At 48.2% G+C, this 16,409-nt stretch overlaps 1 protein-coding gene across 4 annotated transcripts in view; it reads right to left on the reverse strand.

The window, feature by feature from the left end:
* Positions 1–16,409, reverse strand: part of Kiaa1549l (KIAA1549 like) — a 269,359-nt gene that overhangs the window by 110,599 nt on the left and 142,351 nt on the right. For 2 of the 4 annotated variants that reach the window (XM_041678800.1, XM_041678799.1), the window contains exons 2-4: positions 5,729–6,073; positions 2,535–3,146; positions 294–409 (exon numbers count right to left, since the gene is read on the reverse strand). In XM_041678800.1, coding sequence (XP_041534734.1) covers positions 294–409; positions 2,535–3,146; positions 5,729–6,073 — 1,073 coding nt within the window. The other 2 variants (XM_041678798.1, XM_041678797.1) reach the window with 2 other exon arrangements.

A 16,409-nucleotide genomic window follows, 5' to 3' on the forward strand; every position in this document is an offset into this window, starting at 1 on the left:
AACAAAAGACAAAACAACAATGCATTGATCACTTCTAGAGGAAACCAAATACTCCTCCAATGACGGGACAATTTTTAAAAATATGAAAGTAATAAAGGTAATTAGTCTCAAGTTTTCCTCTTGAAATGACCCTTTTCTCCAGCCACACACGTTAGCTCTCTGCTAAAAATGTCAAAAACTTCTGCTTCCAGCAAGTGTGGGTGTGGCGCCTAGGAAGGAGGAAAACATCTACTCCTACTCTGAGCCCGAGGGGTGTGGGCTGAATTGGCCGTCTTAGGAAGGAAGGAGCTTACGTGAGCGGAGACATCATTCTGGTGGAAAGCCTTCCGCAATGCCTGCGTGAGCCCTTTGGTTACACCAAGCTTCAAGGACTCGCTGCTCTGCACTCTCCTCTGAGTTAGGAAGAAAACTGTGGGGTGAAACAGAGGCACAGCAATCAGAGTTACTAGTGAACGTCATAGTGACCAGTCAGCCCCCAGTCTCGGCGTCCATCTAACCCAGAGCACGGCTGAATCGGCAAAGGTCCACCAATCAGGGGACAGGCTGAGGAGTGACTGTTGAAGGCCCAAGCCGTTTTGGGGGTCTTAATGCTGTAGAGTTGGTGTGCTGATGATCGCACATCGTTTCCAGCTCACTCTGCCTCTGACTGTGAGGACCAGCAGCCTCCATTCCTGGCCCCCAGCAGGTCAACATGCAACCACAGTTCTGTAATGGCATACTTAGAGACTGACCCTGAACTGAGTTCTACAGTTCTGATCAGTTCAGAAGGGACAGGCCCACTTCACAGGTGCAAGTGGCATCTGTAGCTGAATTTAACTGTCACTATTAGAAGGAAATTAGAGTTCTACCAAGGCTTCTGGAAGAGGTTGGGATCAGGGAAGGTCTCCATGGGAATTATGCTTCTGACGAGTACTGAAGTGTGACAGTGGTCTGCTAAGCAAGAGGAAGGGACTGCCCTCCCCCTTACCCCGACTCCCAGAGCCAGGGGTGCCAAGTGAAAAGGCTGGGGGGGGGGAGAGGAGTGAATCTTGTCTGTGTATGTGTTTCACTTAATTCTAAGGGAGAGAGGAAATAGGAATTTAAAATGTATTCTAGAAGACCCCTTTGACTACATGCTGGTAAATAGACTGAGGTCTGGAGAGAGAGAGACATGTGTATAGGGTAGCAGTGATGGTGACAGCAGGCACGAGGTAGTGGCAGTGGGCGGTGGGATGGAGAGAAGGGATATTCAGAATGAGACGAGAAAGATCTGGTGGGGGCACTGAAGAAGAGAGCAGCTGAGAAGGTGTTTCTGCGGGGCGGGGGCTGGAAGAAGAAGGCATGGATCTGGAGAGGGGAAGGGGTTAAGAATCCAGATGGCATAATAGAGAAACAGAAAGAGATACTGTATTTTCTGCTGTGCCTAGTTTCACAATTTCCCATTTTAGAATAAGATAAGTCTCAAGATATAATTTCTCCTCGTTCGTTGTGGGGCGAGGAGGAAGGCGGGAATGAGCACTCAACACTGGCATGCTCTCTCAAATAATCTGTCCAGTGCTTTTTATAGAAAACACTACTGCACTATTCAAAACACTCCAAGTATTCTAGACTTGCTTTCTGCAACCAGGGAGTGGGGCAGAGAAGAGATCAACCCCACTGACATCAAAAGAAATCCCAGACCCCACCCACCATGCGATTCAACTGTCTGCTATTAAGAAAACCTTTCTGAACGGCACAGCGATTCCCAAGAATCTGTGTTAGATGATCCACATCATTTATTCATGTGAGACATTACTGGTAGACTTCACAGACAAAATACGCTGTGTTCCGGAGCTTTCTGACCCACTGGGCTAATTGTGGTTTCCCTAGACACTTCTGATGCCAGAACCAATCCTAGGGCTAGGATCTGTGCCATCCAACGTTCCCCTTTTCTGACACTTGATGAGAGTCAAGGTTTCTCAACCTTGACATACTAATTAGTCTGTCTCTTTCTTCCACCCCACCCCCAAGTGTGTGTCTCTGTGTGTGCGTGTGAGTGTGTGTCCTTGTATGTGAAAGGCAGAGAATACCCCCAGGTTATTCCTCATGTTCTACCCAGCTTGTTTTTTGAGACAAGGTCGTAGCTCATCAAGTAGGCTAGACTGACAGACTGGTCAGGGAGCTCCAGAAATCTGCCTGTTTCTGCTTTCCCAGAACTCTGGGGTTATAAGCTACCGTAGCCAGTTTTCTTAAAACATGGGTTTCAGGAGGTCAGCTCAGGTCACCATGTTAAGCACCTTACCAACTGAGTGTTGTCTCCAGCCACAGTTAGTCTTTATTGTCCAGACTGAGCACGGTGAAACGTTCAACACCATCCCAGGTGCCCACAGGTTCCAAGCAACACCCCTTCCCAAAGTGCGACAACCAAAATGTCTCCAGACATTGTCACACCTCAGAGAAGGAGGCCGAGAGCACTCCTGATTGACACGCACTGATCTAAGAGAACCCGTTCTGTTGGATGGCTGAGGTCAGGATTGCCCCTATGTCCTCAGACCAATAAGACTGTGGCCTCTCACCTGTCTTCACTAGGAGCCTGTGGGACATCTGACAGTCCAAGTTGGACGCCATCCTGCCAGTTGTGACCATTGCAGTAGACACAGCCGGGAAAGCAGCGTCCGTGTTTCCTGTCTGCAGAGATGGCAGCCTCGTGGCCTTTACTGATGCTGTAACGGATGTCAGTGCAGCAGTGATTGTCAGCGGGCGGGCGGTGGATGCTCTGGGTGTGTCTGGCCTGGTGGGATTAGGGAGGCCAGTGTGCATGGCTTGTGGTTTCTTGGGGAGGTGTGTGGTGGACAACAGGCCCGAAGCAGAGCCCGTGGCCCCTTGTGTGGCTGTATGTGTGCTCATGCTGTGTGCTGTCCGGGCAAGCATGTAGGTTGGTGTGATTGGGAAGGCAGTGTGGACTGTCCCTGCTGTCACCTTTGGGCTGGACGCTGCTTTGCTGGTGACATTTTTAGCTAGAGCTGTGGTTAGACCGCTCTTGGCTAAACCGCCGTTGCTGCCAGTGCCCTTAGCAGTGAGGGCTGCAGACAACGCTGCTGGGCTTGACTTCCTCAGAAACAGGGTGGTGGTGGCAGCGGCTGCAGCTGTTGCCGTCAGTTCTCCCTTGGGTGACACTGAGGTTTCCACTGCAAAGAGAGAAAAGGAAGAGTTTGTCATTGGTCTGGGATGCACACGTCACTCTCCTGACGATGAAGACATGTAACTTATGAGCTTGCTAGTGTAAGATGTCTCTATGCTCCAGGCTTGCAGCGGGGAGAACTCAGGCAAAACAACCTTAGGTTCATTAAGTCAATTAGTCATAATGCGAATGCCACGTACAGCAAAGCCATGGTTGTTGATAACAAGGAAATAAATTCTGAATACTTTCACAAAACTCAAGGAGGCAGGGAGGATCAGCTGCATGCCTGTCTGGAGTTGTACCTCACTACAGACCGAGGGGAGGCGGGCTGCTTCAAAGCAAAGCTGCGCATCTGTGTTGAGCTTGAAGATGCTTTGGCCGGAAAAGCAGTCATACCTGTTTTCTGGGTACCAGGAAGCGAACTACCTGCATTAGTGGCTGCACCTGTCCGTGTCTTGGGGCGCCGAGAAGTTCGCAGCACTTTGGAGGGGGTCCTGGAAAAGGCACCAGTTGATACGGAAGTGGAGTCTGTAGATGAGTGGTATTCCAAGACACTCTGGAATTGTGGGGAGCCATTCTTTCCCGGCGACAGAGAGGTGTCACTGGAAATTTGTGAATCTGTGTCTGTTCCATCTGAAAGCATTTGCTGCAAGCTAGCTGCAGAAGCTAAGCTTGGCCAGGTTGGCCAAAGAGGATGGGCTGGCCGGAGAGGCAGCTGCGACATAGAATGTTGACGTGTGGGTGGATAATAATCACCTATCGCTGCGTCAAAGTCTCTTGGGTGCTTGCTTGTGAGCCAGAGGTCTGCGTGGCTTTCAACTATGGCCCCTTCCGATGGCCGCAGGGGCTGATTGCCACTCTGACTGAAGACTAGATCCTGAAAGTTAAAGCCATCTGTAGTCACCAACTGCCCAACAGCCTCTTTGAAATTCTGAGGATGTATCGCATTGGCATCCAAAGTTGTACGGCTGGGAAGAGTCACAGTAGTTGGAGGAGGCTCCCAGCTTGTGGAGCTAATTGTGGGAGTGTTTAAATCACTATCCATTTGCCATGGCAAACCAGATATTGTCGATTCTGTGGAGAAGGATGCAGTTGCCACAGCAAGAGAGCTCCAGAGAACATCTGTGGCTGCTGGCTTTCTCGTGCCTTCCATTGTTGGGAACTCATAGACATCGGGGGAGGAGGGAAGGGCTGGCACCTGTCTGGAAGCTGAAGCTGGCAACCCAGACGGGCTTGCCACAGCTGCCAGAGTCTCCAGCTTGGTGCTGGAAGAGCCAGGAGGAGAACCTGCCTGAGGGGCTTGTGAGACGAGCATGGATGATGGAGGTGACCCTGAAGGAGAGAGGTCTGTTCTTAGTGCTGTCTTGATGAGAGGAGAGACTTCACCTGTGTTAAAATCAGAGGTGAATCCACTCACTGCTTGAAGACTTGACGCCTCTTTAGTTGGAAGGGCCCACAGAGGAACTGTCCCATTTGCCTTCTCATTTCCCCCCCAAATGGCTGTAACCCTGTCCTCTTTTTGCTGAGGAAATGTCCAAACTGTAGGGGGAAGATCAGGACGTTTGCTGGAGGGGAGGCGTATGGCTACATCAGGAAGGTATCCACCACGGCCATCTTCCTGGGGACTGGAGGCTTCTAGCACGGGGTCTGGGGAGGCACGGTCTCTAGTGGGCTGGAGGATGGTAAGCAGGGAGGGAGGGGCGCCCGTCCCCTTCAGTGGTGATCCAGGAGCCGCCTCAGAAAGGTCCATTTGCTCTTGACTGGGTGTAGTGAGTGGCAGAGAAAGCAGCGAGGAGGAAGGGGTGTTTTCTGGGGAGCGGGAGGGCTTCCTGGAATTCTCCGGAGCCGCTGCCAGATGTGGCCAGGTGGTGGCGCTATTTGCAGGAGGAACAGGGGCTCGCTCTCTGCTGCTCGTCCCTGACTCTGCAGTCTGGACGTGTAGGGGCCAAGCCTCATAGCTTGCTGCTGCTGTGCCCAGATTAATGGTCGATAATACCCCACTGCGCCCTCTGACAGCCCTCGCGGTGGGGCCTGGCTGGGTGGATGCAGAACTCAAGGGCTCTTCCAACATTGGCCACGAGGAGGTTCCACCTGGAAGGCCTCCAGGGGCTACGGAAGGAAGAGATAGTTCTGCCAGGGAGCTCAGAGCCCCGGGAATCAGGGAACCTGCTGAGTGGGGAATCCCTGATGGGACCAGCTCAGAGTACTGCTTTGTTAAGGGTCTAGAAAAGTCTAGAGGAGGGGTACCAATGAAAGTCCGGGCATTTCTGGATGGAAAGTGGTTTGTTTTGTGAGAAAATGGTTTTAGGACATTAACTGGGTTCTGACCTGAAGAGGAATCAGCTGGTGTGATTTGGGGAAACACAGGCACTTTGGTGGGGTGATCTATAGGCTTAGGAGTGATGGAATGAGATGAACCAGGGACCAATGAAGATGATGATGGTGGAGGGAGAAGGGGAAGGCTGTCTGACCTCAAGGGATGCTTTGAAAGGGAGGGAGTCGCCACCAGAGGCTGTGATGGGGAAGCAGCCCTCGAGGCAGCTGGCGGGGCTCTAGGCAATGGGGAAAGCATGCTGGTGCGAGGCAAACCTGACATGGCTGTCGCTTCTCTTTCCCCTTCAGGCCTGGGGTGGACCACAGTCTCCATGGAGTCCTTAGCAAGATCCGGGGAGGCGCCGTGTCCACTTCCTTGGTAAAGGGACGAAGAGAAGTCCACACGAGCCCTGGTCTTGTGGCGTGCCTTGGGAAGAGGTGTCTGGGATAGCTGCAGCAAGCTTGTGTTGTCGGAAGGCTGTCCCAGAACATTCTTGATTTTATCTGCTGCTGAGGAAGACTTGACTTCCAAAAAAGGCCATGTTGGTGAAATTGGTAACAATTTCCCGAGAGGAATGGACTCTGAGGTTGGAGTGACATGTATCTGTAGATTGTCTGTCCCTGTGGAAGAGAGCATCCACGTGAGACATGGGATCGAGATACGGCTACGATGGGCAGGGGCTGGAGACCAGAGCAGGCAAGACAGCTCTGCCTGGCCACAGAGCCCTTCCAATCACCATAGACCCGTCGTGAAACAATTCGAACAAGGAACTCAGTCCAAATGTGCAAGGCAGAGAATTCACAGGGCAGTGCCATAAAAGTAGTCTTTGATGAAGGAATTCTTTTGAAGACAGGGTCTTACATGTAACTCACAGAGATCTGCCTGTTTCTGCCTTTCGGTACTGGGGTTAAAGGCGTGTGCAAACCACACCTAGCTGATAAAAGGACTTTTGAGCAATATTATAAAAGACACTCATGTATTTCATTTTTTTCCTATTTCCTACCAGGATAAAAGCCCACAAAAATCAGACAGACATGGCTACCTACAGCTAACAAATGACACCAAAATAAATCTGAGCCAAGACCCCAAAATGCACAGTACTGAAGAAGGACCATCCTCTATGAACGTGTTCTCAGGCCCCTAATACATCTCAAGAAAAATATCTTCAAGAATATATTCTAAGGAAAAATGACTTCAATGAAATGCATTTCTCCCGAGTTTAAAGGGATTCCTGGTTCTTTGTTCATGCTGTGTCAAGGAACAGAAGAGATTTCTTTCACATTAGGTTATTGCAAAAGGAAAAATTATTCATCTCCCACCTAGGACAGGAGATACTTCTCGAAAGGCCTGGTGTCACTATCAGCACCTGCTGAGACCAGAACTGTCAGCACAATGCATGACGCCCCGGCAGAAAGGTGAGGAGGCCCTGGACCGCAGCAGGAAAGGAAGGTGGGAGAGATGGAACCGTGGGATGGCACACGTCCTTCTCTATGATGCCCCCTTCCTGGCTCCTCTGGGTTGGTGGTACAAAAGGTGGCTAAGTGTTCTTAGCTAATATTTCTCTCCTTCTCTCCTTTCTCTTCTCAGCATCTCTCTCTCTCTCTCTCTCTCTCTCTCTCTCTCTCTCTCTCTGTGTGTGTGTGTGTCTACACTGATATGTGTAAGGTTAACCATGCATATGGAGGTCAGACATCACCCTTCAGTACCATTTGGTTCTCTAGAGCTGTCCACAGTTCCTTGAGATGAGATCTCTCACTGGGACTTGGAACTTGCCAACGAGGCTAGGCTAACCTGCCAGAGAGCTCCAGGGACCCATCCTCTGGCTTCCACCTCCCCCATGCTGGGATTACAAGCATGCACCAGCTTGCTTAGCTTTCTGCTGGCCTCTGGAGATCAAACTCAGTTCCTGGTCCTTCAGTCCTTCAGGGGCAAGAACTTTACCAACTGAGTCGTCTCCTCGGGCCCTAAGGCTTTAAGAGTTTTAAACGAAAGGAAGAGTACTTGTAGAGCTTTCTACAATCTTAGCTAAAATATTAGAACCGTTTGATAGAAACCATTTATTAGGAATTCCGAACGTCTGGTTGATAGCTATCCTCAGCCACCCAGAGTTGAGCATGTGTCTCTGGCATCTGTGGCATAGCTAAGGACAACAGGCACAGCAGAACGAATCCACTCAGCACCTGTACGGAGCAAATGAACTCGCGGAGGTGGAGGGATGGGCTGGGCTCTCTGTGTAGAAAAATCACTAAGCTAATAAGTTCTGATTACAACCTGGGCTACTCTGTTGACTGTAACTAGGAGCCTGGCCCGCAGAGAGGACGAGCACAGGAGCAGGCCAGGGTGTGAGGGCTCCTCCCTGCCGGGGCTAGGCTGCCTTTCTCCTGTTCTGTATTCTGCCAAGCAAGGAAGTGAACAACTGGAGAAAGTCTTTCAACGCGAAAGCTTTATGATAAGCAACATCCTCTCCATGACGAAAGTTCAGTAGTAACCGTCTTCCGAAACGATCTTTCCAGTTTCTCTGTGAGGCTTGGGAAAAACATGCAGATGGGAAGTTTTCACTCTGAATAAGAGCACATGGACATTTTCCTTTTGATCCTTTGTGTTCTTGTGTTTCTTTAAAGAACAATTTTAAATTATTTTTATTTTATGTATATGTATGGATATTTCGCCTGCTTGTATTCATGTGGACCACATGGCCATAGAAGAAGGTGCCAGATCCCCTGGAACTGGAGTTACAGATGGTTGTGAGCCACCATGTGGGTACTAGAAATTGACCCTTGGTCCTTTGAAAGAGCGACAAGTGCTCTTAACCTTGGAGCCATCTCCCCAGCCCCGTATTCTTGTTTTAAAAAAATTTTCCATTGTTGAGATTCATATATAAGAAATTGGCCTCACACTTTGTTGACTCACTATGGGAGGCCTTATGCTTTCTGAGAAGTGGATGGAGGTGAGTTGGGGGGAAATAGGGGAAGGCGGTGAGGGGAGGAAAGGGAACTGTGGTTGGTATGTAAAATGAATAAAATAAATAAAATATATATAAAAAAAGAAGAAAAAGAAATTGGCCTCAAGTCATTTTTAGGATTTGTCAGGGTATAAGCCCACCATCCTCAATGGGACGCTGTTACATTCTGTAAGGAGACCAATGTCTTCTGAGGAAGCCACCCTAAGCCTGACTGGCTCCTTATAACCTTGTCAGGATTCTGTGGGGCCCTACCTAAAGGACCCAAAGCTCCCCGTGGTTCAGCCAGGTAAACCCACCTTCAACAGACAGCAGCATCAGGAGGCACACAGCTCCAGGACACAAAAATCTACACAGCACTGCTCTGAAGTCCCTGCTCTTCCAAGGACCCCCTTCATGGTCTACAGTGAAAACCACTTCAGTGTTACCACAGGCGACCTGAGGGGTGTTCTCCCGGGCAGCTGAAGTTTCACACGGAGGGCACACACTACTGCTTTTGCGCCTCCCCACTCTGCATTCGTGTCCTCTCCTAACAGACACTGTGTATCTGCATACAGCCACGTCTGGTGATGCATGGGAGTGAATGCAGAATCTGTCGAAGATAGTGTGGCAGTCAGGTGAAACCTACCGATGATCCCTGTTTACTTATATTGAAACAATTCATCCGTTGGTCTGATTCCAGAGTCAAAGCAAACTCATCTTGTTTCAAAGACACAACCTCGTAACTAAGGATGCTCAAGCTAAGCTCTCATTTCTGGCAAGATGTTCTCCCACAAACATGTTGCAAATGAGGGGAGGGATGGATGTTGGGGGGTGATGGGAGGGTCACTGACCACACCAAAGGAGGCTGATGAAAAACCCCAGGCTCTGCATGATGGCCCATGGTGGATTGGTTCTTCTGACTAGGATCCAGGGTTTCCCAGGGGAGCCTTTATTCTCCCACACGACTCCCAGTGCATGGGGAGGAAGTATTTATGAATAGTTTTGAGATGGGCCATCTGCTGTGCGTGACACTCATTAATGCTCTCTCTACCCTCTGAGTACATGACGTCATGAAGCCTCATGAATGAACTTCTTAAAATACCATGATGATTGGCGGGCACCATGTGACCAATGAGTCATAAACAAAATGGCAAGTGTGACTTGTGGGTAAGACGTTTAAATGCTGCAGGAAGACATCCCAGAGATCACTTTCCCGGCCAATGAGATGTCTCAGCACATGAAGGCATGTGACGCCAAGCCCAACAACGATGTGTGTGCATACATAGAGCTGTGAGTGTGCATGCATAGAGCTGTGAGTGTGTGCGTGCATAGAGCTGTGTGTGTGTGTGCATAGAGCTGTGAGTGTGCATAGAGCTGTGAGTGTGCGTGCATAGAGCTGTGAGTGTGCATGCATAGAGCTGTGAGTGTGCGTGCATAGAGCTGTGAGTGTGCGTGCATAGAGCTGTGAGTGTGCATGCATAGAGCTGTGAGTGTGTGTGCATAGAGCTGTGAGTGTGCGTGCATAGAGCTGTGAGTGTGTGTGCATAGAGCTGTGAGTGTGTGTGCATAGAGCTGTGAGTGTGCATAGAGCTGTGAGTGTGTGTGCATAGAGCTGTGAGTGTGCTTGCATAGAGCTGTGAGTGTGCATGCATAGAGCTGTGAGTGTGTGTGCATGGAGCTGCCAGTGAATGAATGGGCCAGTGAGCTAAACACACCTCCAAAGAAGAAATACAAGTATCCAATAAATAATTATTTTAAAGTCCAACATCTAACAATCAGGCAACTCTAAATTAAAACTACTTAGAGATTCTGTCTCACTAGAGGCAGAATGATGCCATTTAAAAATGCTGCAAAGATGTGAGGAGTTGGAACCCTTAGTCACTGTTGGAGTATAGACTGGGGAGGTCACTATAGACATCAGCATGGACATTTACCATCCAACTCCCCTACCCCACTCTTGGGCATACGACCAAAGGGCCTCTATGTCCCATCACTGAGCTACTTGTCCATCCATGTCTATTACTTCTTTAGCCACAATAGCAAAAACATCAAGTCAGCTTAGATGTCCATCAACAGATGATTGGATAATGATATTTCAACTGTAAAGAAAAATGAAAAGTATAGGAAAACATGGAACTAGAAAATACTATGTGAAGAGAGGTATCCCAGGCAACAGGTAACCAGGAAACACAAGTATCATATGCCCTCTCCCATACATAGGTCCTAGCTTCTAATTTTTTTATGTCTGTATGTATGTGGTACGGGGGTGGGTGGAGGTTATGGAACTAGAAAGGGCCCAAGGTAGGGGGAGAGGTTTTAAATGAGGGGGTGAAAGGATATTAGAAAATATTAGAAAGGAGGACAGTGGGGACAGAAGGCAGTGGCAGGGAGAGGGGCAAGAAGGGCAGGGAAGGGATCAACTAAACAGTAAGTATGAAAGTGTCAAAGGGAACATATAATTTTATATGGTGATTAATAAATAAAACATTAAGTTAAAATTCTAAAACTGAGTTAGGATCAAATCCACTGTTCTCTGTACTGCTCAGTTGAGATAATGTCTGACATGGAGGGCCAGCAAGATGGCAGTCTTAGGTACAATTCTATCGCTGTGATGAGACACCATGACCAAGGTCACTTATAGAAGAAGAGATTGCTTGGGGCTTACAGTTTCAAAGGGTTAATTAGGGCGTGTGAGCAGCATGGCAGAGAGCTGGCAGCAGGCAGGCAGGCCTGGCACCAGAGCAGTGGCTGAGAACTTACATCTTACTATACAAGCACAGGGTGGAGAAAGCTAACTGGAAACGTGTGGACTTGGAAACCTCCAAGCCTGCCCCAGTGGCATGCCTCCACCAACAAGGTCACATCTTTTCATCTTTCCCAAAGAGCTACACCAACTGGGGACCCAGTATTCAAACACATGTGCCTCTGGGGGCCACTCTCATTCCGACCACCAAATGGTTCAGTGACTTAAGGCACTTGCTACCAAGTCTGATAACTTGAGTCTAATCCCTGAACCCGTGGGGTAGAAGGAGAGAACCAACTCCCAAAATTTGCCCTCTGCCTTCTATACACATGCCATGCCATGCATGAATCCCATCTCTCTGTCTCTCTGTCTCTCTGTCTCTCTGTCTCTCTGTCTCTCTCTCTCTTACACACACACACACACACACACGTAAACAAACAATGACAGATACAGATCACAGAAGTTGAGACCAGATTGGCGGTTACAAGAAGCCAGGGAAAATGGAGTAGGGAGGGGTGGAAAGAGGTTGACAGGCAGCACTGAGCTAGGGGTAGACAGAGGAGGACGTTCTGGTGTGCAGCTGCATAGTGCACTGAGCAGAGCTAACGACAACGTGTTGTACAAGTCACAAAGCCAGAAGAGTGGACCTTGTGTGTTTTACCAGGAAAAAATGATAACTATTAAGGAGAGGCCTTCAACCTACTTTTAAAATTACACAATGTATCTATGCATCAAAACATGTTGTGGCATCCAATTAATGTGTACAACGTTTATGTTTTCAAATATCAATTAAATTAAAAGATGTATCATTTTATCTTACATGTATATGTGTGTTTTGCCTGGATGTATCTATGGGCACCATGTGCATGCAGTGACCGAGGAAGCCAGGAGAGGGCATCAAAAAGCTACGAAACTGGTATTCCAGGTTGCTGTGAGCTGCCACGTGTGTGCTGGGAACTCAGCTCAGGTCCTCTGCAAGAGCAGCAGGTGTTTTTAACAGCTGAGCTACCTCTTCAGACCCCCAACTTCACATTTAAATAGAAGATACATTCTACAGCACATGATCTTGGTGGAGCTCTTTCCTTGTAAAGAGAGGTTCTCATCTGCCAGCACTGAGATCCCAGGTGACACTCAGAGCTTTGTAAGCGTCTACACATAGCAGCCTGGAATACCAGAGTTGTTAAGGAGCTGCAGACTGTATTTATCTCCGAGGATGAAGATACGCTCTTAAATGAAATATCCAATTTGCCATGAGGAGAGCCTTCAAGGGGCACGGTGGTAAGTGTTTGTACCTGCTGTTGACCTCGGGGACTCGGTTCATCTTTCTCTGCTGTTTAAATATTTTAGAAACATTTAGAAAGACTCACGAATGGGGGTCAGAATCTCCCTGACACATTTTTCTTTTTTTTTAAAGATTTATTTATTTATTTATTTATTTATTTATTTATTTATACAGTATCCTGCCTGTAGGCCAGAAGAGGGCACCAGATCTCATTATAGGTGTTTGTAAGCCACCACATGGTTGCTGAGAATTGAATTCAGGAACTCTGGAAGAGCAGTCAGTGCTCTAACCACTTAGCCATCTCTCCAGCCCAGGAAAGCTTTTCTTAAACATTCACGTGTGTGTGTGTTTGCACACACACATCACAACACACATGTGGAGGTCAGAAGACAGCTTGCAAGAGTCAGTTCTCTCTTTCCCCCATGTGGATTCTGGGAATCAAACTCAGGTCATCAGGCTCAGCAGTGTGTGCCTGTACCCATAAGCCATCTGACCAGCCATGGGGAAACTTTTTGGCTGTATTATTTAACAAAAGAACCAGGACCAGGAGGAGAGAGATTATAATAAATAATAAATAATAATAAAAGAAAGATGTCTCTAATCAATAAAACCATGGGAAGCTCAACACACTCGTTTAAGTTACTGAGCTCATCACTCCAACAAGCACCTGAAGGGGCATCCTTCAGAGGGATTCATCACTGCCTCCCCTCCTTCACTTCTGCCCTCCTCCCTGCTCCTTTACGTCCTCCCTGCAAATGCCTGCTATATGCCATACTCTGGAGTAGACAATGTCTTGTAGGAAAAAGCATACATGGTCTCTGGCTTCATAGAAATATGGATATAAAGTTGACATTCTCACAAATATAAACATGAAGCTATAGACTGTAGATACACATCCTTAAGAGAAATCATTGAGTGTATGGTTTGGTTAAGGAAGTGGGGAAGAACGCCACTGAGAAGGTGACCAGCAAGAACCAAAGAGCAAAGGAAGGTAAAAACGTCCATGTAGAGGAACAGGCATAAACAAAGACCCTGTGACAGGAAACAGAATCAAGAATACAAGGAATTGGGACAGGATTGGTTAAAAGCACTGGCTGTTCTGCATAAGGACCCGGTTTCAATACCCAGCACCCACACGGTGGCTCACAGCCATCTCTAACCCAGTCCTGGTAGTCTCCTCTGGTAGTGTACACACGCATAGTGCACAGACATGCACCCTGGCAGAACACACACACATAAAATAAAGTAAGAATAAAAACTAATACAAGAAGGTAGGCAATAGTCTATCATGAAGAGTGGTGGTGGGCAGCAAGATAAAACCTCAGAGGTGGGTGCTGGCTGGATCGCTACAGTTTCGGGGGTTTCAGCTGGATGGAGAGGGTTGGGGAGTAGGGAATGTTTGGGAAGAATTATTCTGTCTGCGGCTTGAGGAAAAACTGGCAAGAGTGGACATCAGTAGACCAGTTAGGAACACCTGCAGAGGTCCAGACAGAAGACAGAAGGGAAGCTGCCAAGAAAGCTGACCGGAGAGATGGAAACAGAGTCCTCCGTGGTCCCTCTCGGTCTTTGGAATTCAGGATTCCATTATTTCCCTAAGCACACTCGTGTTTATGTTTGTGGCAGTCCCTTTAATTGCGGCATTTTTTTTTTTACAGCTCTGAGTGGGAGTCTATTTCCTCCCCCCTTGAATTTGAGTGAACTTGGGTTTGTTCTGCCAACTGGAGTGTGGCAAAGTAACACCAACACAGCTTTGGAAGCTATGTCATAAAAGGCCACATAGTTACAGCTGGGTCCCTGGGAAGCTTCCCTCTGTCCTGGAACCTGGGAGCCACTCTGAGCAGCCTATGCCACAGGGAGACAGCATCCCAGACTAAATCAAGTCTTCTGGCACCTCAGCCCAGACGGCATACACACATGATAGAACTTCTAGATCATTCTGTCCCTCGCAATTCAAGTCTCTACAGATGGGCAAGTCTTTCCATCCAGTGCCTGGACACCATTGTGCATGGACGGAATTCCCAAATCATGGGCACGTTAGGGGGGTGTCCTCAGCACAGAGGGAAGGGTGGAGGGCTGGGTAGCAGTAACCACCGGCATAGTACGCATGGGACTGCATCCAGAAACTGGGTCTCTATAACTTTCAGTCTATTCTTTATAGGATCAAGGAACCAAACAATGGGAACCTTTCATTCCAATGAAAAATTATTGTACCTTTTAGCATGTTGTCTTTGCTAATGAAGTGAATGTGTTAATTAAAGTTGCTTCTTAGAAAACCCACAAACAGAAGGGATATTCTTTTTTCAACTTTTCATGGCATGTACGTGCGTGTGTGTATGTGTGTCAGGGCATGTGGAAGCCTATGTTGATGTCAGGAATTATCTTTAATAGCTTTTCCATCTTATTCATCAAGGCAGGGCTCTCACTCAAAGCCAGAGCTCACTGACATGGCTAGTCTTGCTAGCCAGTTTGCTCTGGGAATCCCATCTCTACCCTCTGAGGCTGGAATTGTAGGTTGTGGACCCTCCTGACCCCCACTAGGCATTGACATGGGTTCTGGGGACCCACACTTTGGTCCCCACACTTGTCCAGCATGCATCTAACCACAGAACCATCTCCCCAGCACAGGAGAAAATGTCCAAGGCAGAAATGAGAAGTAACAGCTGAATATGGTGGCACACACCCATGGCTTGGGAGGTGGGAGCGGGAAATCAGGAGTTCAAGACCAGCCTTGGCCACATGTTGAGTCTGAGCTAAATGAGACACTATCTCAAAAATAAATAAACAAAAGTGGAGAGGTAAATTTAGAGACAAACTGTAGAAAGCTTAAGACACACACGAAGGAAGGCAGTGAGGTGAATGTCTATTCTAAGTGACGTGTCTGACTAGCTCTAAGGTAGCCATCATGATGGTCTCCTGGCACTCACTCCTTTAGTGATGTCCCTCATAGAAAACAAGAGGGACCTGTGACTTCCATCTAAACAACAGAAGAAACAAGAGGTAAAACACCCTCATCTAGGATGCCATTACCCTAGCGACTCATTCTCTCCCCATGGCTTCATGAGGCACTAAGTTATATTGTGTGAGTCCTGTGGCAAAGACCTAGGTGGCCTCTGGGCAGTCGTAAGGGACCATGAACGGCTGGCCCGTGTGCTGACAACCATAAAGAAGCTAAGCCCTCAGTGTGGAAGCCACAGGAAAAAGCTGCCAATAACCCCAAGTGAGTTTGCACGTGGACTCTTTTCCAGCCATGCCTCCAGATGTCCACACAGCCAGCCAGCACCATAATTACAGCCAGGAACCCTGTGCAGAGGACCCTGGTGAGCTGGGCTGGAGAGGCTTCCCTAGCCAGGTGACCCACACAGTAGGTTCACACTGAGCCATGGCTTGTGGCAATTTATTACACTGCAATAGAAAATTTATAGAGGGACATGTGTAGTAGCCATACCTGCAATCCCTTCACTTGGAAAGCTGAGTGCAAGCCATGCCAAGACTGTCTTAAAAATAAAAGAAGGGAGAAGGGAAGGAGGGAGAGACGGAGGGATGGATGGAAGGAGGGAGGGAGAGAAGAAGGCAAAAGGAAGAAAAAAAAACCCTAATCCAAGTAGGCAGTAAGGAGCTCTGGAGGTTGCATGGTAAAGAGGTGCAGAGAGACCAGACAGGCACAGGATATCATGACTGAACGGCAGCGTGAAGGATGGTTTCAGGACAGGACAAAGAGCAGTTAACAGAGTTGTGGGAATATCCCAGACAGTGAGTGCTGGGCTGAGAAGCCTGACATAGCACCGGGGACTTGAAAAAAACAAGGGTTTTGCAGAGTGGACATATGGCTGCAGCAGCAAACAGATTAGGAAGTTGTAGTGAAATGGAATGCCTTCTTGTGCCTGAATTTCAGTTTTAAAAGGGAAAGAAGAGAGTGGGCCATTCTAATAACACAACCTTATTGGTTTTTCTCAATGAATATCAACAGATATTATGTGAGTGTGTGTATGT

The sequence above is a fragment of the Microtus oregoni genome, unplaced genomic scaffold, assembly GCF_018167655.1.
Source record: "Microtus oregoni isolate MIOR12 unplaced genomic scaffold, Mior012 000031F_ref0000149, whole genome shotgun sequence".
Classification (NCBI taxonomy): domain Eukaryota; kingdom Metazoa; phylum Chordata; class Mammalia; order Rodentia; family Cricetidae; genus Microtus; species Microtus oregoni.